Genomic DNA, 23,987 nt, shown 5'->3' on the forward strand with positions numbered 1-23,987 from the left:
TTGTTGAGAAGGTTACATTGGTTGCGTGTAAGATCTAGGATCAAATTAAAAATTACATGTTTAGTATTTAAATCAGTTTATGGCCTAACTTGGGAGAAGCCAGCTCATTGTTTAAGAATTTCTGAGCATTTTTTAGCTGCACAGAGTACTCATTTACTAAAATTAGATTTTCTTTCATTTAAAAATATTAGTCGAAAGTCACAGCTGAGGCTTACTTTTGCTTACCAAGGGCCCTGTTTACTAAGCAGCGTTATAGGCGCATTAACATTTTTAATGCGCATTAACCATGTACGTGCCTACAATATCCCTATAGGCGGCTACATGGTTAGCGCGCACACTGTGTAGGCATGCTAAAAACACTAATGCACCTTAGTAAACAAAGCCCCAAATTAGGCAAATTGATATCTATTTGTTTACATCAAATGCTTAATATATTCCTAAATTTTATCTGTTTGTAAGTTCTCTCATTTGTTGAGGTTATCTTGAATGTAATCCACACTGAACCTAATTGGACAGAAGCGGAATATAAAAATCTAAATAGAACAGAATAATAAAACAGGATGAGGATTTGCTTGTTTGGGAACAGAACCACAGCATGGGACAATAGAAAAAAGGAATATAAATTATAAAATGAAATACCCTAAAAACAATGAAGAGGTGAAAAGTGCTAAGCAGAAGCAGTGAAAAAGAAGGTTACTGTGCAAATATGAACTGGACCCAACTATAAGGTTCCTCGTATGCCCTGTACCTGCACGGTGGGGAATCCAGTCACTCCCAATCCAGAGCAGGTCTGCACATTTTCTGGCTCTGCACAGTCCATGGCAGCCAGATACACCGCTGGTCTCCAGTCTGAAACACAACAAGACAGGATTATTAATAACCAAGGTTCTTTGCTACCAAATTCACTTTATTTTTCCTGTGAATTTAGCACTTTTTATTTCAGAAATAAAAACGAGAAAATGTGTTTTTTTTTTTATTTTTTAAAGACTCCTCATTTTCCCAAGTCAATATCAGGACATATTTTAGTAGTGTCACTCAGAGCCCCAGCTGGCACTAGAAGAAACGCTAAGTGCAAACAAACACAGAATCAGACTGGAGTTTGTGAGTGCAACAGGTAGGTCATTATCAGGCTTATTTTCGACAGAGAAGGATGCCCATCTTTCGACACAAATCGCAAGATGGGCGTCCTTCTCACAGGGTCACCCAAACTGGTATGACGGAAAGCCGATTTTGGGTGTCCCCAACAGCTTTCCATCGCAGGGATGAACAAAGTTCCCGGGGGCATGTCGGAGGTGTAGCAAAGGCAGGACTTAGGCGTGTCTAACACATGGGTGTCCTTGACCCATAATGGAAAAAAAAGGGTGTCCCTGACGAACACTTGGACGACTTTAGCTGGTTCTTTTTTTTCTTACGACCAAGCCACAAAAAGGTGCCTGAACTGACCAGATGACCACCGAAGGGAATCGGGGATGACCTCCCCTTACTCCCCCAGTGATCACTAACTCCCTCCCACCGTCAATTTATTTTTAAATATTCTTTGCCAGCCTCAAATATCATACCCAGCTCCATGATGGCAGTATGTAGGTCCCTGGAGCAGTTTTAGTGGAGTGGGTGCAGTGCACTTCAGCCAGGCGGACCCAGGCCCCCCGCCCCCCCCCCACCTGTTACACTTGTGCTGGTAAATGTGAGCCCTTCAAAACTCACCAGAAACCCACTGTACCCACATCTAGATGTCCCCCTTCACCCATAAGGGCTATGGTAGTGGTTTACAGTTGTGGGGAGTGGGTTGGGGGGGGGGTTGGGGAGCTCAGCACACAAGGTAAGGGAGCTATGCATCTGGGAGCAATTTATGAAGTCCACTGCAGTACCCCCTAGGGTGCCCGGTTGGTGTCCTGGCATGTCAGGGGGACCAGTGCACTACGAATGCTGGCTCCTGAGCACCTGTACAATCTCAAATATAGTGCTGTCTTCCCCTAGACATGTGTCCAGAGGAATTACCAAGTTAAGTGATTTTCTGTCCTTTTCAGAGGAATTGCTAGGCTAAGTGATTTTCTGGCTCTTTCCTAATTTACACAGCAGTACACTGATATTCAATGGCACTGGCCGGATAAATATTTCATTAACGTTGGACAGCAAAAAGGCAATCCTAACTTAACTGGGTACCTATCTGATAAAGCTGTTGAGCATCAGCAGTACCTAAATTCTAGAGGCCACCATTGCCCAGATATTCAGTACTGGTACCCAGACGGGGCTAGTACTGAATATCAAGGTCTAATTTAGCTTCCACCAGCCAACAGTTAAAGAAACACTGACCCGATAACCCCACTTTCCAAATATGGGAACAGAAGGGCATAATTAGGTTGGAGAATCTATTGCTGAAAGAGGGACAAATGATAAGTTTCACGCAGCTTCAGGAAAGAGTGGGGGAAATGTGGGGCAATTGATTTGCATACGTACAAATTAGACATTACATGACGGCCCTAGACCACCAAGGCTTAAGGATCCCCTTGGGTGCTAGAGTTTGAGATTTTTTTAAGGGAGTTTCTGATGTAGGATTTTCAGTTTCAAATTTACGTAAGGCCCTGTTACAGGGGGGACCAGAGAGGGACTTTACATCTTTGAAAAATGGGCAGAAGGCCTTGGGGTGGCCTTGGGTTTCTGGGATGTGGCTGCCACCATTCGGGGCATTCCTGCATTAACCGCTGATGCTAGACTACGGGAATGTGGGTTTCGAGTAGTGCTTAGGACTTATATGGCGGGGGTTCAATTGGCACATATGGGGGCAAGTGGAGTATATAATTGTATTAAATGTAAGCAGTCTGTTCACACCCTCGTGCATGCTCTTTGGGGATGCCCACCAGTTAAATCTTTTTGGGAGCAAATCCAAAGATTTTTTAGTCAGTTGTTGGCTCGAGACACAGGTGGCTTGGTGGAACAGCTGATTCTGGATGTTCCTCAAACTTTCCATACTGTGAATAAATTTGCTGTGTTATTATGTTGTAAATTTGCTCTAGTGGGGAAAAAGTCATTTTGCAATATTGGACAGTAGAAGAACCGCCAGCTTATTGGCATTGGAGGAATCAGATCCATTTATTGGCAAGCTTGGGAAGCAAAATATGCTAGAGGGTCACCAAGAGGTGCAAATCTTATTTGGTGACCTGGAACCCATATCTCCAAATTTTAAGTCTCCGGGGGCATAGTCTTATTCTTAAAAGCATGCGCTAAGTTGATGAAGTGCTCCTCTTGCAGTAGGATGAAGAGGTGCTAGGTCGTGACAGCTTCTGAAAAGGGGGGGAGGGGGGGAGAGGGGTGGTTGTAGAGGGAGGGGTGGGCAGGGTTGGAGGGATGCAGTGGGAGAAGGGGTAGGAAAAAAAAAGAGGGTTGGGGTAGGGTTTTAGGACAAGAGGTATAGTGGCAACTCAGATCTGTCATGTAGTTTTTGATGAATATGTAATGCTTCCCATATAGGGCAGAGGTACCATATATATAGTTAGGAAGAAAAAAGGGGCTATAAGGAACAAAGCCCCGGCCTGGTACCTTAATTGGAATGTATAATAATATGCAACACAGAGGGTGCCACGACCTTGTGATTATATAGCTCTTGTTACTAAGTTTGGTTTATAAAGAAACTAGTATAACAGGCCCGTTTCGGTAGGCAATGAAACGGTCGCTAGCAAGGTAATCCCCCCCCCCTGCAGCGTCCTTCCTGTCTCCCCTGCCCCCCCTGCAGCCACTCATCTGGTCTCAGGACCCCCTCCCCACCAACCCTCCTCTGCCCCTGCAGCCACGCATGTGCAGCGGCCCTCCTCTCTCCCCTGCTCCCCCTGCAGCCACCCATGTCCAGCGACCCTGCTCTCCTTTCCCCTTGCCCCTCCTGTAGCCACCCATGTCCAGCGACCCACCTCTCTCTCCCCTGCCCCCCCTGCAGCCACCCATGTCCAGTGACCCTCCTCTCCCCCTGCCCCCCCTGCAGCATCCCTTCTGTCTCCCCTGCAGCCACCCATCTGGACTCAGGACCCCCTCCCCACCTCCCTCTTCCCTGCCCCCCCGCAGCGATCCATGTCCAGCGACCCTCCTCTCCCCCTGCAGCCACCCATGTCCAGCGACCCTCCCCTCCCCCCTCGGCGCATCACCCAAACCCCTACCCCATCAGCGCATCACCCAAGCCCCTACCCCCCCCTCGGGCACATCAACCCCCTCACCACCCGCAGCCGCTAATACTAACGCTGTCCGGCCGCTGCTGCATCTCCTGTTGAGCAGCAGCGGCCGGTACAAAAGAAAAAAGCAAAAAAAAAATTTTAAACCTGAAACACGGCTCCATAGACAGCCATCTGGCATTGGCTGTCATCTCTGCAGCCGCTCCTCCTCTCCCCTCTGACGTCGCTGCGTTCCTCCGGGGTCTTCCTGCAGGGGCAGTGACGTGGAGGGGAGAGGAGGAGCGGCTGCAGTGACGACAGCCAATGCCAGATGGCTGTCTACGGAGCCGCGTTTCAGGTTTAAAATCTTTTTTTGGCTTTTTTCTTTTTGTACCGGCCGCTGCTGCTCCACAGGAGAAGCAGCAGCGGCCGGACAGCGTTAGTATTGGCGGCTACGGGTGGCGAGGGAGTTGATGTGCTCGAGGGGGGGGTAGGGGCTTTGGTGATGTGTCGAGGGGGGGTAGGGGCTTGGGTGCTGCGGAGGGGCTTGGGTGTTGCACCGAGGGGGGGCACTGAGAGCTGATTGGTAGGCAGGGGGAGGACTCCTCCCCCTGCCTGGCTCGTGGTTTTGCAGGGCAGGGGCTTGGGTGTTGCGCCAAGGGGGGGCACTGACAGCTGTTTCCCAGGCAAGGGGAGGAGTAGGGAAACACGACATCAGTGCATTCTAAACTGCCTAGCAGACCACCTCTGAGGGAGCCACGGTACCAGGCACATTACAACGTTGGAGGTGAGATTATATAGGATGGTTCATATTTTTTGATATATGTGGTTGTACCGCATAGAGTTCTTGGAATAATGTCGGGAGCAGAGGGGTAGGGAGGGGTTAGGAAGTATAATGTTACGGAAAAATGAGATTAACAGTGTTGCGCTCTACCTGTTTAGAGATAGTGGTTGGAAATTATGTTGTAACTGAAATGTGCTGATGAGCTGTTTGCGATACCTTTAATAATAAAAATTGTTGAAACATAAAGAAACACTGACCACTGCTGGCTGAATATTGCCCCCTCTATTTATATAGCTTGGTAGGCCATGGTTTGACTCTAGGATACCTCTACATTTTCTTTCATGGTATTCCTCTTTGTCTTCTCTCTGCTCAAAATTTCAACCATAACTGACTTTGCCTTGAGCCAGTCACTCCTGTGGGACAGCTGCAGATAAAGCAAAGTTACTCACCTGTAGCAGATGTCTGTATGATTTTGAGAACCCACTGGTTTGAGGTTACAAGGGGGCCACCTTTCTTGGAACAAATTCAGTCTTGCTATGTTCATTGTGGCTATTCTCTCCTGAAGCCAGTCAAAAGCTTGTCCCCTGCTCTGACTGGGAAGCTGGATCAGATTTCTTAATCCTCTGCTGCCTAGGGTGGGAGTGAGAGTTCTGGGTATTCTGAGAAGGTCAGAAGCGAGTGGAAACCTAAGCCTCTGAGAACAGAATAGTAGGTCCTCTGATGCCCTCCACCAGAGTATCTTCTAGATGAGGAAAATGAGCCAGGAGTGGGGCAGGATAGTGACTTGATGGTGTCAAAATGCTCTTTAATGAAGTCGACGACCTCCTCCACCTTGTCACCAAAAAGGTTGTTCCCCTCTCCCCCAGCATGAAACATCTGCCAGCTTCTCCTGAACCACGGGTTCCAGGTCTGAGGCATGTAGCCAGGTGAGTCTATGCATTCCAATACCATTAGCAAAGGCCCTCAATGCTGTATCCATAGACTCATAGGCTGCCCTGGTCATGTGTTTTCTACATTCCTGCTGATTGGCTAATAGCTGGCATAGCTCTGCAGCCTTCTCTGGGGGTACAGTGTCTGTGACTTTCACACTACTACTAAGTTCCTCAAGCACATACTTATTAAGAGCTGATAAGAATGTATGTGAGAGGCAATCATAGCATTCTGAAAAATATTTCTCTCAAAAGATTCCAATGCCTATGACTCCCTCCCTGGGGGCACTGAAGAGCGAGTCCTGGAGCTCTTGACTCTTGAAAATGGATTTGACCACCATGGAATGGTGAGGAAATTATAGTTTTTTGAATCCAGGAGCCTTTTGAACTCTATGTATGCAATTGGTCTTCTTGTACAGAGAGATCTCCCACTGCTTCATCGGCACATTCTTAAAGATTCTGTGCACGGGCACTGTGACAACTTCCTCTGGAGGGGCATCAGAGTTGAGGATGTCCAACAACTCAGCCCTAGGCTCATTCTAGGTCTCTAAATAAAAGGACAGATTTATCCATCTCCCTAACAAAATCAGAGAACAAGAGAGAGACTTTCTCCTTTCATGTGGAAGGGCAGGGACTGAAGGAATACCAAGGGACCCTTCTTCCAAGAAGACTTCTGGTGCCTCCGCAGACTCCCAGAAGCTGTCTGTATCAGACTCATAGAAACAATCTTCCCTAGATGTCCATGTCTGTGTTTGCCTCAAACTACTAACATGCTGCTCATGCCTTGGGCATGGACGCCAAGAGACCATTAACCTCCAATGCCCTGAGAACTGGACGATAGCACTGCCTCAATGTGCATCAGCTCCAGCACTCTGCAAGGCATCAACATCAATGAACGTACAACAGGCAAAGTATCGGCTTCCAGAAAGGGCTGAAGCCCCACCACAGCCAAAATCAAATCTCTTGATACCTCAGCATCTCATCGGGCTAGGAAGTGCCCCATCTCCTCCTGCAGTATGGCCTGGATCCAGTCCTCAAGGGAAGCCATCAGTAAAGGCTGGGGCTCAGCTGGTATATTTCTGTCCTTCAAAAACCTTGTGGCCAAATCAATGACCTAGTTCCAGCTTAACAGAAACTGTCACACCCGCTCTGAGTCCCTGGAGAGTGAGCAGCCCTCCCAGCGCATATGCATTTCACTGGTATCGATGGCTTTGGAGCCCTTGACACCAAGCCTCAAAGGGAACTGATACCAATGCTTCTTGGCCTCCACCCAACACACTGCATTGGGGTCCCTTGGCATTGATAAGGTGAAGTCAAATCTTTTGTCCTTGAGGTGGAATCAGAGGATGCTCAAAACCTGGTGGCTGCTAACAACGCTTGATGTCGGAGTCTCCTTGATGTCGATGGGCATCCTTGATGTCTGGCTTCTTGACATCTGTAAACAGAGTATACAAAAAGGATTATGGACCGGCTCCAGACGCTGCAGGCATCCGTTACGAGTATGTGTTAGGGGCATAGTCCTGCTGAACCGGGTGCACTTTTTAAAACCAATGATTGTCTTAAGGGACATCATGGGAAAAATAGCCAAGGTGAAATCAAATGACACGATTTTCAAAAAAATATCCACAGCAGGACACTTGAGGCCTAAGGGGGCCTAGTGAGCCACAGAAAAGAAATGAAATTTATAAAAGTTGAAAACCTAACTGGAAAATTAAAAGGAAAGAAGGGACTGGCCCTACACAAACAGTTATACAAAAAGAAAAAAATATTCAAATAAACTGGAGGTGAAAACCACTGAGAGGAAGAAGAGGCGGAACCTGAGGGAGATCCAAACAAATGTAATCTTACTGTTCCACATAAAAAGACAGACTTGGTCTTGTGCAACGGCAGTGTGTGGGAAGACATGCACATGAGAGGTGTGCTACCATCAAAGGCTTCTTGAAGTGCTGGAGAGCGATTCTTGTGCAAGGTTCCGTATCACCCATCAGTGTGGATCTTTCATCCTGCTGATCCTCAGAGAAAGGATTTTTTTTTTTTAACTCTGTTGGTTTAGAATTAGTTTAAGTCTGGTTTCAAGAAAAGAAATGGAATTGCAAAACTGTTCCTTGCCATACAATTCTTCATCATGCAGTGTCTTAAGAGACCACACTCTTTCGTAACTGGTCCTTCTGTTTTAACTCAGAGTGCAGCAGGGCATTTAAGACTATGTTTTGATATTAAAAGAAATTGAAGATACTGATGGAAAAGGGAGTATTGTTCTATGATTTTACATGTTCAATTCTGGTCACCACTTCTCAAAAAAGATATAGTGGAATTAGAAAAGGTGCAGAGAAGGGCGACGAAAATGATAAAGGAGATGGGACGACTTCCCTATGAGGAAAGGCTCAAGCTGCTAGGGCTCTTCAGCTTGGAGAAAAAAGGCGGCTGAGGGGAGATATGATATAGGTCTATAAAATAATGAGTGGAGTTGAACGGGTAGATGTGAAGCATCTGTTCACGCTTTCCAAAAATACTAGGACTAGGGGGCATGCGATGAAGCTACAATGTAGTAAATTTAAAACAAATCAGAGAACATTTTTCTTCACTCAACGTGTAATTAAACTCTGGAATTCATTGCCAGAGAATGTGGTAAAGGTGGTTAACTTGGCGGAGTTTAAAAAAGGTTTGGACAGCTTCCTAAAGGAAAAGTCCAAAGACCGTTATTAAATGGACTTGGGGAAAATCCACTATTTCTGGGATAAGCAGTATAAAATGTTTTGTACATTTTTGGGATCTTGCCGGGTATTTGTGACCTGGATTGGCCACTCTTGGAAACAGGATGTTGGGCTCGATGGATCTTTGGTCTTTCCCAGTATGGCAATACATATGTACTTATGTACTTATGTACAGTGGCGTAGCTAGGTGTGGCGCAAGGGGAGCGGCCACTCCCCCAATCAGATTTCAAACGAAAACGGTGCCTACCTCGCCTGCTGCTGAGCCGCCACACAGCAGCATGGATTTTATTTTAAAGTTTTCTGCACTTCTTCCGACCGTCCCTCTTCTTTCCTCTCTTCAAACACTCCGCCCACCCGAGCCTAGCAGACTAACACCAGCGCTTGCTTTCTCTTCCCCCTCCCCCTTGGTTCCTCAAACCTGCTTTCTCTAGCAGCCCCTCCCTGCTGCTGTTTTGCTGCAGCGATCACAGGCTACCTGAGTGAGCCGGAGTCTGATGCTTCCTTCTGCTCCGCCCCTGCCCCTCTGATACAACCAGGGCCGGTCTTAGCAAGTGAGGGGCCCTATGGAGACCAATCTGATGGGGCCCCATCCTAGCCCCGCCCCCACCCTAGCTCCAGGGCAGCCACCCCTCCCTCCGAGCTCCCGGGCCATCCCCAGGGCTCCCCAGCTCCCTCCCAGCTCCAAGGCCAGCTGGCCGGTCTCTCTCCCTCCCACCTACCAGCTCCAAGGCCCCCCACCCAGCTCCAAGGCCCCCCTCCCTCCCAGCTCCAAGGCCGGCTGGCCGGTCTTTCTCTCTCTCTCTCCCACCCACCAGCTCCAAGGCCCCCTTCCCTTCCCGCTCCAAGGCCTGTCTCTCTCTCTCTCCTTCCACCCACCAGCTCCAAGGCCCCCCATCCAGCTCCAAGGCCGGCTGGCCGGTCTCTCTCTCTCTCCCTTCCATCCACCAGCTTCAAGGCCCCCCTCCCTCCCCGCTCCAAGGCCTGTCTCTCTCTCCCTCCCACCCACCAGCTCCAAGGCCCCCCCACCCAGCTCCAAGGCCCCCCCCCACCCTCTGAATTTTAAAAGTTACCTCGTTACCTCAAAACGAGGGCGGGACCAGAGCTGAACGAGGGAAGGAAAAGGAAGGCTGCTACCTGCCGGCCGCTCCAACGTCAACGAGGTAACTTAAAAGTCAGAGGGCAGGGGGACTGGAGCTTGGGGGGGGGGGGGCGACTTCAGGCGCGCCGCGCGGGGCCCCTTTGAGCGCGAGGCCCTATGCAGTTGCCTCGGTCGCCTCGCCCTAAGACCGGCCCAGGATACAACTGTGTACGCGAGGGTGGGACATGGCAGAGGGAAACATTCAGCACCGGCTCAGGCAGCCTGTTATCGCTGCAGGAAAACAGCAGCAGGGAGGGGCTGCTAGAGAAAGCAGGTTTGAAGGATGGAAGGGAAGGAGAAGCTTAGATTGAGAACAGAAGACGGTATGCCAAGGAAGTTGGATAAAAATAGAAGACAGCCAGGGTGAGTGAGCCTATCTAGCTCATTATATGAAATAAAAATTGAGTAGCACTACAACAGCTTAAAAAAATGAGTGTACCTGGTGGAAACAGCAGTTAAAAACTCTATTTTTTTGCTCATTTTTCTACACTGTTCTATACAATACAGATGAAATTTCAGTGAGGATATCCTTTTTCTTGACGGGTTCATCTTAACTGTTGTAATCTGCCTTGGGAAGCCAGGTGTTATAAAGTTGATGGAATATATTGAAATTAAATGGAAGTAAAATTAAACTCCTTTCATTGGGGCTCATGGAATCACATCTTCACTTCATGTTTTGTAGAAGGTTACATTTTAGATACACAAAGAGGTGCTGGACTTAGGAAGGTGAGAAGGGGGGGGTTGAGGGAAGAAGAAGGTGCTGGACTCAGGATAGGGATTGCGGGGGAAAAAAGGAGCAGTGCTGGTCTCAAGAGAGGGCTAGAAAAAAGAGAGATATAAAGAGAAAGTGGTGCTGGACTCACGGGGGGGGGGGGGGGGCTGAGGGATAAAGAGAAAGTTGCTAGATTCAGGAGAGGGTGAGGGAATGAGAGGGCTAGAAAAAAAGAGAGATATAAAGAGAAAGTGGTGCTGGACTCACGGGGGGGGGGGGGGGGGGCTGAGGGATAAAGAGAAAGTTGCTGGATTCAGGAGAGGGTGAAGGAATGAGAGGAAGAGTTGCTGGACTCATGGGGGGGGGGTGCTGAGGGCAGAAGGAGAGGTTCTGGACTCCAGGGGGACTTAGGGAAGAAGAGGGAAAGGTCCTGGACTCATTGGGGAGAAGGGAGATGTGCTGAACCCATGGGGGGGGGGAGAAAGAGGGAGGGAAGGGGACAGGTGCTAGATCTGCAGGGGAAGGGGGATAGGAGAGATGCCAGACTACAGGTGAGGGGACCAGGGAGAGAGGAAGAAGATGGAAGACCATAGGCGGATGGAGAGAGTAAGTAGGAGAAGGGACGAGTTGCTGGACTCACAGGAGATGCAGGTACACAAACCTTGATGCGGTGCTCCTTCCTGGGTTGTGTAGGGGCTAAACCATGCTTAGCAGGCTTTTATTTTTACTGTGCAGTTTGCCACTTACACAACCTGGAAAGGTGCATGGCACTGGGATATGTGTAGCCACTTCTCTTGGCACCAGGCTGGATTTCCTGAGTAGGCTCTCCTCTCCGAGCTGCTGCCCTGCTGAACACTGAAGCTTCACTTTGAGATGTGGAAAAGGGAGGGAGGGAGCTGCTGGACCATAAAGAGGGGAAAGAAAGAGAGAGAGGACATGGAGTTGCTGCAGCATAGGGGTGGAGGGAAAGGAAGAGAGGACAGAGAATTGCTGGACCATAAAGGTGGAGGGGCAGAGAGAGGACAGAAAGTTGCTTGACCATAGGTGTAGAGGGGATAGGGAGTTACTGGACCATAGGGGTGGAGGGAAAGGAAGAAGGGATAGGGAGTTGCTGGACCATAGGGAGGAAGGGGTGGAGGAGAAAGGGAATTGCTTGACCATAGGGGTGGAAGAGAAGAGAGAGGGGCCAGGGAAATGCTGGACCGTATTGGTGGAGGACAGGGGAGGGACAGAGAGATGCTGGGCTACAAGGGTGTAAGAATGGAGAGGGAGGGGGAGATACTTGGCATAATGGAACCATGTGGGAGAGACCATGGGGGATCTCAAGGAGAGGCGTGTGAGAGGAGGATAGTAAGTACAGAGGGAAGAATTGTACTAATGAGGAGTAGGTGAAAGAGAAGGAATGAGGCCAGGGATGGAGTGACACAGGAGAAGTAGGGAGGAGAGGAGGACATGGAAAGTTGATAGGTACTGGCAAGTGAAATATAGGTGGAGGACTGAAGAGCAAGACGGTGAAATGTGAGGGGAGAGAGAGAGAGAGAGAGAGAAAATATATCAGAGAGATATAGTGAGGGAATAGGAAACGATAAGAGTAATGTGGAGAAAGGACAAATGGACTGCACTTACTGGAAATAGAGAAGAAGACATACAGGAAAACAGAAAAGAAGAAACTGGAAACAATATGCTTGGAAAAATAAAGTACCCAGGCAACAAAGGTAGAATAAAAGTGTTTTATCTGAATTTATTTGGTGGAATACGTTAACTTTGGGAAGTGTGCATCATGGATGTCTTTGTATTTTTTTTTCAGTACAAGACGAAACGCATTTCTGTTTTTATTTTTCCTATGTTGTGGTACATACAGAGTTTGACTTCTTCGGTTTCCCAGTTTTTGTCTTTATATTTCTAATTTGTGATCCATTGTTCTGTATTTGGTGTGTGACTGAGGTGTAGTATTCTGTTGGCAAATAGTTTCTGTATAGAATTCTGTAGCAGTCCCACTTGTTCTGTTGTACCAGTGGTAGGTGTATTGGTATTCTAGCGCCCTGTGTGTTGTTTGTTATGCTGCCTGTTCTTACATAGGGTTCTTGTTGTTTAAATCATAGGAATCAGTGCTACTGTTCTATGGTAGATTTTCTACATGTATGTTGAGCTGGAGGTGAGTTACATGTAGCTACAACAGGTATTTTCTTGCTTCTGTAGGCTTACACTCTAAGTTTGTCCAGGAGGTAATGGAGCAGCAGTGGAATTTGAACCCTGGCTTCTCTGGTTCTCAGCTTACTTCTCTAACTATTACATTAATCTAATATAGATAATGCCTATTCCAAACATGTTTAGTAACTCTGCAGTAACCCCGGTGGCCATTTGGCAACTTATAAAAAATGTGATAACCATGGGCATAGACTGGGGGGGGGGCGAGCCTCCAAATTTGTCTTACCGGAAGTCGCGGGTGCGCCAGTAATAAAAGCACCAAACAGGCAGCTCCGACTCCGTCCTTCGCTTCCCTGCCCTCAGCGTTCCGCCCCAAAGGAAATGACATCAGAGGAAGGCGGGACACTGAGAGGGCAGGGAAGGAAAGGACGGAGTCGGTGCTTCCTCCTGTTTGTTGCTTTTACTACGCCAGGGAGTTCACATTCGCCGCTCTGTTCTTCGCGCCAGTGAGCGCCAGGATGGAAGAAGGCCAGAAGGGGAAGGCGCCGGCACCGCGAAGCCATCTTGTTTCCTTTCCACTCCGAGTCCTCCTCCGTGTAGCCAGCCGTCGCCGTTCACTCTGTGAGCTTTCTGGATCCCTATCCCTACTCTTTTCCCTTCTCTTCATCTTCCCTCTTTTTTTCTCTTGGTGATTGCAATGGGAGTATGGTCTTGTAGATTCTGACATTTATTTTATATATATACTCCAGTCATTATTTAGCTCAGCTGGTGTGGTGAACATTGTTTCAAACACTTACAACCGCTGGCTGAATTAGTGTAGGGGGAGTCAGGAGAGCAATGATAATTTGTGGGGGGAGGTCAGGAGGGTTTCTAGAAGGAAAAAGCTCTTGGGGGAGCTCTTTTGGGAATGGGCTTTGTTAGTAGAAGCAGTCACAAACTCAGCTGATATTCAGCTATCTGCTTGTTTTTGCTGTCCTAACTTTAACCAGTTAGCAAACCTGGTAGCGGGAAGAATTACTGCCATTGCCTGGTTAGCTACCGACCCTTCCCCAACTCCTCTTCTGGACTGCCTCGGTACTAACCAGATAGTGCCGAGGTCAGAGGCAATATTCAGCAGTTCTACCTTCTGAAGTGCCACCGAATATTGGTGGATGGCTTATGGCTAGCTCAGCGGGCTTTAACCTCTCCTGCCTGGATAAACCCTTTAGACTCTGATTGTTGGGGACAGAGGATGATAAAGAGCTCTTTTTTCATCCCTTCCCCCTCCCCCTCATCTGCTCAGGGACACTTTTCTCAGTGTCACTTATGTGCAGGGTTTTGTTTTGTTTTACTGCACTTTTTGGTTTAGGAGGGGAGGTTGATCCTGTTTTTTCCTTGGGATGTTGTAGTGTTATTTTTATAAGTGTTGTAGATAGGATTATTTATTTTGTCTCAGAATGCTCAAGGGTTATTTAGATGATCAATATTTGGTTATTTCTTGGCATGTTAATGGGTTAAAGGCGACATTGAAGAGATGGGCTTTGAGTAAGGATTTGAAGATGGGCAGGGAGGGGGCCTGGCGAATGGTCTCAGGGAGTTTATTCCAAGCATGGGGTGATGCGAGGCAGAAAGGGCGGAGCCTGGAGTTGGCGGTGGTGGAGAAGGGTACTGAAAGGAGGGATTTGTCTTGAGAGCGGAGGCTACAGGTAGGAACGTAGGGGGAGATGAGGGTAGGGAGGGGCTGCAGATTTAGTGCATTTGTAGGTTAGTAGGAGAAGCTTGAACTGTATGTGGTACCTAATCGGAAGCCAGTGAAGAGACTTGAGGAGAGGGGTGATATCTTTCCCATGGGCTTGTACATTGATCACTGAAGGTGTCAAGTATTGCAGTGATGCTTCTCGTGTTAACCAACCCTTGTTAGCTTTAATTAGTTTGAAATAAATTATTAATCCTTCTGTCATAGGCAACACCCTTGGAACATGCCTGTTGGTCTCCTTAATAAGGCGATTTTCCTGTAAGCACTGAATAGGAAAAATCCTTTATGAATAAGACCCATTGTTTTGAACAGAACTTCAAATGTCAAATTCTTAAGAAGCTTAAAGCATGCAGAGTTTTTGCACTTTTTCCCTTCCTTCCTTCCTCCATATTAGCATATTCATTTGCATATACAGTGGTGGAAATAAGTATTTGATCCCTTGCTGATTTTGTAAGTTTGCCCACTGACAAAGACATGAGCAGCCCATAATTGAAGGGTAGGTTATTGGTAACAGTGAGAGATAGCACATCACAAATTAAATCCGGAAAATCACATTGTGGAAAGTATATGAATTTATTTGCATTCTGCAGAGGGAAATAAGTATTTAATCCCTCTGGCAAACAAGACCTAATACTTGGTGGCAAAACCCTTGTTGGCAAGCACAGCGGTCAGATGTCTTCTGTAGTTGATGATGAGGTTTGCACACATGTCAGGAGGAATTTTGGTCCACTCCTCTTTGCAGATCATCTCTAAATCATTAAGAGTTCTGGGCTGTCGCTTGGCAACTCGCAGCTTCAGCTCCCTCCATAAGTTTTCAATGGGATTAAGGTCTGGTGACTGGCTAGGCCACTCCATGACCCTAATGTGCTTCTTCCTGAGCCACTCCTTTGTTGCCTTGGCTGTATGTTTTGGGTCATTGTCGTGCTGGAAGACCCAGCCACGACCCATTTTTAAGGCCCTGGCGGAGGGAAGGAGGTTGTCACTCAGAATTGTACGGTACATGGCCCCATCCATTCTCCCATTGATGCGGTGAAGTAGTCCTGTGCCCTTTGCAGAGAAACACCCCCAAAACATAACATTTCCACCTCCATGCTTGACAGTGGGGACGGTGTTCTTTGGGTCATAGGCAGCATTTCTCTTCCTCCAAACACGGCGAGTTGAGTTCATGCCAAAGAGCTCAATTTTTGTCTCATCTGACCACAGCACCTTCTCCCAATCACTCTCGGCATCATCCAGGTGTTTCACTGGCAAACTTCAGACGGGCCGTCACATGTGCCTTCCGGAGCAGGGGGACCTTGCGGGCACTGCAGGATTGCAATCCGTTATGTCGTAATGTGTTACCAATGGTTTTCGTGGTGACAGTGGTCCCAGCTGCCTTGAGATCATTGACAAGTTCCCCCCTTGTAGTTGTAGGCTGATTTCTAACCTTCCTCATGATCAAGGATACCCCACGAGGTGAGATTTTGCGTGGAGCCCCAGATCTTTGTCGATTGACAGTCATTTTGTACTTCTTCCATTTTCTTACTATGGCACCAACAGTTGTCTCCTTCTCGCCCAGCGTCTTACTGATGGTTTTGTAGCCCATTCCAGCCTTGTGCAGGTGTATGATCTTGTCCCTGACATCCTTAGACAGCTCCTTGCTCTTGGCCATTTTGTAGAGGTTAGAGTCTGACTGATTCACTGAGTCTGTGGACAGGTGTCTTTCATACAGGTGACCATTGCCGACAGCTGTCTGTCATGCAGGTAACGAGTTGATTTGGAGCATCTACCTGGTCTGTAGGGGCCAGATCTCTTACTGGTTGGTGGGGGATCAAATACTTATTTCCCTCTGCAGAATGCAAATAATTCATATACTTTCCACAATGTGATTTTCCGGATTTAATTTGTGATGTGCTATCTCTCACTGTTACCAATAACCTACCCTTCAATTATGGGCTGCTCATGTCTTTGTCAGTGGGCAAACTTACAAAATCAGCAAGGGATCAAATACTTATTTCCACCACTGTATATATATATATATATATATGCAAATGAATATGCTAATATGCTCCGCCCCATCCTTTGTCCCCCCAAATGAAACAGTCAAACTATGCCCATGGTGATAACCAAATCATCTTATGGTTGCCAGTAACCACAGGATTTCTGTTACAGTGCTGCTGAACATCACTGTTCAAATGGCCAACAGGAAGAGGCTGGACTAGAGAGCTAGGACTGACTGGGAGCCAAGTTTTAAAAGTACCTGCATATATTTACAGAATACTGTAAATACTATTCTGTTTAATAATTAGTATTATTGTGGTACAGTATATGGATTTTATTGGCACATAATTCCCTGGAGTGTATTCAGTGTAAATACCTTCAGTAATACAGATACTAGGGGGAAATGACTAGTGCAGGTGCACCTGAAACACAGTGAAGGGGTCCTTCACTGCTGTGTTCAAAAGTGCCCTCACTGCCCCAACCCCACTGTAGGCCCACTGAATCACTGACCACATATATATGCCTATGAGGATTTTAACCCTTTCCTCTCTCCCGACCCTTCAGCCTCGCACTGGCGCCTATTTTACAAAAGTCTGCTCCCCCTGATGTCAAAACCTGGCTACGCCTCTGCTTATGTACTTATGCAAAAAGAAATTAAAACAACAAAACAATCCCTCCTGTATGCATATATGTATACATGTGTACTGAGCCTGAGAATGGCTGGGGGTGGGGTGAAGTAGAGTAGAGTAGTTATGGGAGGGTTTTTTTGAGGGGTGGAACTGTTATAGGGGATAGTTTTGCGGAGTAGGGGTTGGATGTAGTTAGGAGGAATGGGGCAATGGAATGAGCATTTATTTTTGAGAGATGGGGGTGAAGGCTCATGGCAACCTGGGAATACTTTTGGGGTGGGAAATTTGAGGTTAGGTAGAGATTGGGGCAAAGCAGTTTGAAAAGGAAGAATTCCCTGTTATGTTTCATTTTAATTTAGTTAATATACTGTAGAAGCTGGAACTGCTTCTCCCACAGAAATGCACTCTGTCATTTGTGGGTGGAGGGCTTATTTCTCTGGGACAGCAGGTCTGATGAAATGGGAAAAGTTAGATCATTCTTGCGCAATCAGAGTTGCATGCATTCAAAGGTCTATACACAAAAAAAACTGCACATGCAAATCTGGGTGGCAATACAATTTTAGTGCTCAGACCTGTGCAGAAGATATACAGCTGCCACTCGCTGGTACAGACCCGTGCACACGTGTCTGGTGTGCTCACCCATATTAGTGCACATTTTTTGCACAGGCCTATTTGCATACTATTTGGTCACTACACTGGGGAGTACAATTTGTGTCTTATGCTTGTGTTAGAAAGCAGTGTGCCAAGTGTTAGTGAAGAGCTGTAACACAAGCTTACTGCATCAGCCACTTAGGAAATCGGTGATCTGACCAGAGCAACATGGCAATAGGATTTAGCTGCAATATTTCTGAGATTCCCATTTTTGTTTCAAATCTACAAAACTAAAGGAGCTCTTGCCTAGCTGTATGAGCTGATTGTTGAGGTTGATTGATTGGTTAGTTGAATTAAAGTTTTGCTATGGCACTAACCCATCAAGTTGTTGATTGCGAGTTAACTCAAAGACCCCATCCTTATATTTGTCTTGTGTTTGTTGTCAATCTGTCTTTATTAGCTTGTAAGCTTCAAAAGGCAGGCATTGTGAATAATCTGTGTCTGTAAGGTGCTGAACATACCTGGCAGAGAAAAGTAGTAAAAATGGGGTCAAAACTAAGCAGCAACTGGATCCATTGATCAGGTTCCCTTTACTCCACATATTCAGTGGCATTTAGCTAGAAAGTGCTAACATTCGGTACTACTGAAGTCATGCCCTGGAATACCCATAAGTGCTGCCTCTAAATTTTCTCCAGCCAGTTAACTGGCTGTATAAAAATATATCCAGACAGCAAAAGAGGAAGTTTTACATTCTAAGATTTCTATTAATACAAGCTGTCAAATATCCACATAACCCAACATTAAAATCCTGTTCAAGAGCTATGAACTCTCCTCTTAAATCGCAGGTCAGGGAGCCTTGGGATACTGCTAGAGTCAACATCTGTGCTGATCCCCCAAATTCGAGGAACATTCAGCAGCTGCCTGTATAACCTTTGACAACTATACTCTATACATTGAGAATGCAGGTCTTGACACAATAGTTCACATCAGGATAACACCAAGGCAGGATCACTGCATGTGACTAGAAAGGGTTTGAACCAGCTCCAATTGATTCAGAGTGCCACAGCACTACTGACAGAGAAAGTAAGTGACGTGATCAAATCACATCATTTCTGCAAAACCTTCGCTGGCTATGAGGACAATACAGGGCTAAATTTAAAACCCTTAAAGAAAATGGGCCAAAGTTAATGAAGAAAAGGACCTCCACCATCTATACACTTCCAATGTTGCTAAGGAATATTTCTAAGTAGACCCTCTCCAAAGGAAATCACATGAAATGGCACCCAGAAACAAGCCTTCTCCAACATAGCCCCCACACTCAAATGCAACCACAGAAAAGCTTTGCTGAACACAAGACTATCTGTACTTCAGGAAGCAGGTGAAAGCTTAGCCCTCCTCCCAAGTCTTTAATGGAAGAAACAACTAACTAGCTAGTAACATACACACACACTTGCTTAACACACTCACTTAGTCAAGATCATTTCTATGTACTTTTTCTGACTCCATGTGCAAGGTAGTCACACTCAAGTTCTGTATTATCTATGTTCCACCTCCACCTACTACCCCCTATTCTATTGTGTATTATTTTAACATTGTATGTAGTATACTATGCCATAATTTATACTGTTATTTGAATATTTTTCCTGTAGCAATTATTTATTGCCTATGCCTCAGTTATGCTTGCTGTACACCACTATGAATGAATTTCTTGAAAAAGGCAATCAATACATTTTAATGAAATAAAATAAATTCCCAAAAATAAATTCCCAAGGTTACCAAGACAAATCTTTCAAATATCAGCCTCAATAAATAATCTGCTTCAAAGAGCGACTTGGATCCTCACAGGAAAAGAAGTTACTCTAAAGATAGAATCAATGCCAAAACACAGCTAGTGAAGGAACAGAACAACTCTCCTGTGCCAACCTGCTAATCCTTCTCAAACCAGAAAGCTGCTCCTGGAAATTGTCTTGAGTGGCAAGTATGATGCAAAAAGAGAACCCCACCCTCCTCTTCCCTCCCACTTTCAATGAGAAATCAGATTGTCAGTTCCTAGACAGACTCCCTGTTCTCAGGACCCTTTCTTGGACACTGTAATGAAGTCTACCCTGTGGCCCCAAAATGCAATGGCACCACCCCATCTTGCTTTGACCTCCCTTCCTGCAGTACTCAAACCTTTTTGGATACCTAAAAGCAGATGCTGCCAACTAAGCCCATTCCTGAGACTCCAGATTCATTTTAATCTGATATATTGCTAAGATAAATGTTGGATCTAAACACAGCACTCAGTAGTTTTCTCTCTAACCTTTAGGTAAAAAAAATAAAACAAGGAGAGGTGAGAGAAGTTGATAGAGAAGCTGGGGACAGAAAGGTAAGGAAGGTAAAGGAAGATGGTCTATATTATTATTATTATTAACATTTATGACAGCTCGATCCACACAGCTCATTGTGGGATTTAAAGCTTCTCTGAAACTTGAAATTTGGGCAGATGTGTTTCTCCTGTTCCCTGAAGCCTGGGCTGGGTCAGAATTGTGAGGACTAGGTTGGGCACAGTAGTCTCTTATGGCTTTGGGTGTGCTTCTTGCCACTGGGATATGAAACTTGAAGGGTTAGTTCTTGCTCACTCCCAGGGAGAGATGCCATCCCCAGCTGCTGTGCTTCATCTTGCAAAGAGCTAAAATTCTCAACACAAATTATGTGTAGCTGTTTGACATAGCATTCAGTTCTCCTATAAAAAAGTCCTACTACACTGCATTTATTGGCATCCAGCCAGATTACAAAAGGAGTCCCTTAGAAGAGATTCTGTGACAGAGGTGCAGAAAGAGCTTTGTCGCTTATTACAGTGAAAGAATGATGGTGATAGGAGGTGTGCACTCCTCACACCCCTACCTCACCTCCTTGCTAGTTCTAACTTGTAGCATGCCTGGTTATTCAGTACCTCTCCCCCTACAATGTAGAAAAGTGCTTCAATTAAACCTTGCGACACCCCATGCTTTCCAGCTTATAAGTCTCTGTGCTGCTCTGGCAGAGCTCTTTCAACTCTGCCCATAGTGCCCCTTACTAATCCATTACTGAACAATCTAATATTTCTGGCTAAGGCTCTTCAGTCAGAACAAGCACTAATTGTTCCAATTTATTTATTTCACATGCTTGATATACCGCATGCAGCCTAACACAGGCTTCAATGCGGTTTAAAAAAAAAACAATTAAAAAAAACTTAGAAGAAAGAGGAAGGAAAAGAAGAAAAGGGATTGGGGGAAGAAGGGCACATGGGAACAAAGGGAAGCGAGACAGAAGGGCAGAGAGTCACAATAGGAGACCTGATGGGAATGGTTATGATGGTAAGGTAATGCAATTCTGAAAAGGTGAGTTTTAAAGCTGATTTGAAAGAAGCGATGGTGGGTTGATCTTGAACCTGACACAGGAGCTCATTCCAGAGTTTAGAGTAGAGAGTTGCACGGGGACAGAAATCTTACCCATCCCCGCCCGTCCCTGCTGGAATCTTACCCATCCCCACCCATCCCCGCAAAAATTTAAACCATCCCAACCCGTCCCCACCCATCCCCGCAAGAATTTAACCCATCCCCGTAAGAATTTAATAGTACATAAAAGAAAGTTCCAGTCAGCTCCCTCAGTCTCTTTCTGGATTTGAGCCACAGCACTGTAGGTAAGGAAGGAACGGAAGTTGGAACTTGGAACTCTGGTGCGCACATGTAAGATTTGTCTCTGATTCACTGGCAGTGTGTGCTGAGAGGCCGCCACATGCACGCGCCAGTAGGTCAGGTGACATCTGATTCTCGTGCCTGTGTCAGAGCTGAGGTCTGTGCACAAGCCTGGAAGCAAAGAGGATTAATAGTAACATAGTAAGTGACAGCAAATAGACCTGAACGGTCCATCCACTCTGCCCAATAGTCACACTCATGATCAATTCATCATTAAATCAACGAGTGTGATATTATATACTTGATTATGGTTTTTCTTTCGTGTTTCTGGAACAAAGACCACAGAAGTCTATCTGGCCCCATCCTTATGTTCCAACTGCTGGAGTTGCCATCGAAGCCCACTCCAGCCTATTCATGTTCTCATTTGTGGGACACAGACCGTAAAAGTCTGTCCAGCACTGTCCTCATGTTCCAGCCACTGAAGTTGCTGTCTAAGCCCTTTCCAGCCCATCCTACACCAGATTGCCATGTATGAGACACAGACCATACAAGTCTGCCAGGTATCAGCTCTAGTTCATCACAGCCAGAGTCACCATCTAAGTGTCACTTGACATATCCACACACATGCAGCCATTTAAGGTTAGGTTTTATATAACTTCCATTTTCTAATTAGAGATCCTCTGTGTTCATCCCACGCCTTTTTGAATTCCGTCATCATTTGTGACTCTACCACCTCCTTAATGGAAGACTTTCCACATTTATGCTGTTAAAGCAAGGAAGAAGAGGAGGAGGAGGAGGAGACAGCACTCAAATAAATCGGTATTCGGTAGATGAGAGGCTGGTGCAGGTGCAGCTTACACTTTCATGGGAAGCCCACAGAACTGGTTCCATCCCCGCGGGAGGAACTGCCTCCGTCCCCGCGGGAATCCCGCGGGTTCCGCGGGATTCCCGCGGGGACGGAAACCATGCAGCTCTCTAGTTTAGAGCCTAGATGACTAAAGGCAGAATCTTGAGTGCAAGTAAGACAGAAAAGAGAAGGTGGTGGTAAGGACAAAAGATTATTATTGGCTGATCTAAGGCAACTCAAAGGAGAGCACAGAATAAGAACCTTGTTGACATAAAGAGGGGCAGAAGAGGCTTTTGATTTATAAACCAACAAAGAATCTTGAACTTTATGCGGGTTGAAATAGGAAGCCAGTGTTCAGATATCAGAAGAGGTGTGACGTGGTCAAAACTTTGTGCATTGTGAAGTAGTTTAACTGCAGTTGATTGAATAAGTTGTGGCTGCTTCAAACTCTGTAAAGGTAGACCTGCAAAAAGAGAGTTACAGTAATCCAAACGGGATATAACCAGTGCATGTATAAGTAGTCGTAAAAGGGAGGCAGAAAGAATGGAGTGGACAGACCGAAGACGATGAAGAGCAATAAAAAAGGCACGAAGAACTGAAACAATGTGAGGTTTAAAGGTTAGAGCTGAGTCAAATGTAACCCCCAGAATCTTGATAGTGTCCTTGAAAGATAGGTTAATGCTGTCTAAGGAAGGAACTGGTATTGGTGAACAGCGAGGAGGTGAGAAAAGAATCGCTTCATACTTAGCAGTACTGATGAATAAAAGACTGGATCTGAGTCACGAGGAAACCTTAGTGAGACAATTATTGAGGATTGTGACAGCAGATGTGTCTGTGACCTTAAAGATTTGAATGTCGTCCGCATAATAAAAATGGAGTGCAGGAGCAGTTCTGAATCACAGTGAGGAGCGGAGCAAGAAAATATGGAGACGTAAGGAACACCTAAAAGAAGAGGAAGAGAATCTGTGGATTCATCACAAAATGAGAGATGGTAAGAACGATTTATTTATTTATTTAGTGCATTTTTACCAATTTACCCCACCTTTTCCCACAGAATGCGGGCTCAAAGTGGCTTACATTAGACTGGAATGGCGATCGCCAGACCAGCGGTATACAAATACAATATTTAAACAAATAAGTAAGCAGAAAGATAACTAGTAAACCAGGAAAAAACAATGTCTGAAATACCAATAATTGTAATAGCTGAAGAAGGAGAGTATGGTCAATAAGATCAAACACAGAAGCCAAGTCTAAAGAAACTATTACTACTGAGTGATGCTGATCTACTGAATCAGGTCATGCAAAGATAACAGGAGGATTTCAATGATTTGGTCTGAAGCCTGCTTGAAATAGGTGAAGAATATTGCTAGTGGACTACTTTCTCAAGGATTTTGGCAAAGAAAGGTTATCAATAGAAATCAAACGAAATAAAACATGGAAAAGAAAATAAGATGATACCTTTTTTATTGGACATAACTTAATACATTTCTTGATTAGCTTTCGAAGGTTGCCCTTCTTCGTCAGATCGGAAATAAGCAAATGTGCTGACAGTGTATATAAGTGAAAACATTCAAGCATTACTATGACAGTCTGACAGGGTGGGAGGATGGGGGTGGGTAGGCAAAGAAAGGTAAATTAGTGATGAGGTGAAAATTAGACGGGATAGAGACAGCAAGATGCAGTTTCTTAAGTAATGGGCAGACAGTCCCGTGTTTCCATAAGGATGGGAGAAAACCTAAACTGAGCGATAGGAATAATTTCTCAAGGCATTCCTTTGTAACAAATTTTAGCACTGTTAGACAATGAACTAAATAGCAAATGTTATGATAACTTTGTTTGCTCTTTTTAAAAACTCACTGTTTATGTTTTCTTCATACTTGTAAAAATAAATTGTATGCATTTCTAGTCTTAATTATTGCACACCACATAGAACTGAATAATTAACATTCAGATTATGTGGGATATAAGCACCAATAAATAAATAA

At 45.8% G+C, this 23,987-nt stretch overlaps 1 protein-coding gene across 1 annotated transcript in view; it reads right to left on the minus strand.

Moving 5' to 3' along the window:
* The window catches only part of QSOX1 (quiescin sulfhydryl oxidase 1), a 137,228-nt gene that overhangs the window by 78,755 nt on the left and 34,486 nt on the right, over nt 1–23,987 (minus strand). Inside the window, exon 2 of the mRNA XM_030206725.1 lies at nt 749–849. Coding sequence (XP_030062585.1) covers nt 749–849 — 101 coding nt within the window. The remainder of the gene's footprint in view (nt 1–748; nt 850–23,987) is intronic.

The sequence above is a fragment of the Microcaecilia unicolor genome, chromosome 6, assembly GCF_901765095.1.
Source record: "Microcaecilia unicolor chromosome 6, aMicUni1.1, whole genome shotgun sequence".
NCBI lineage: Eukaryota > Metazoa > Chordata > Amphibia > Gymnophiona > Siphonopidae > Microcaecilia > Microcaecilia unicolor.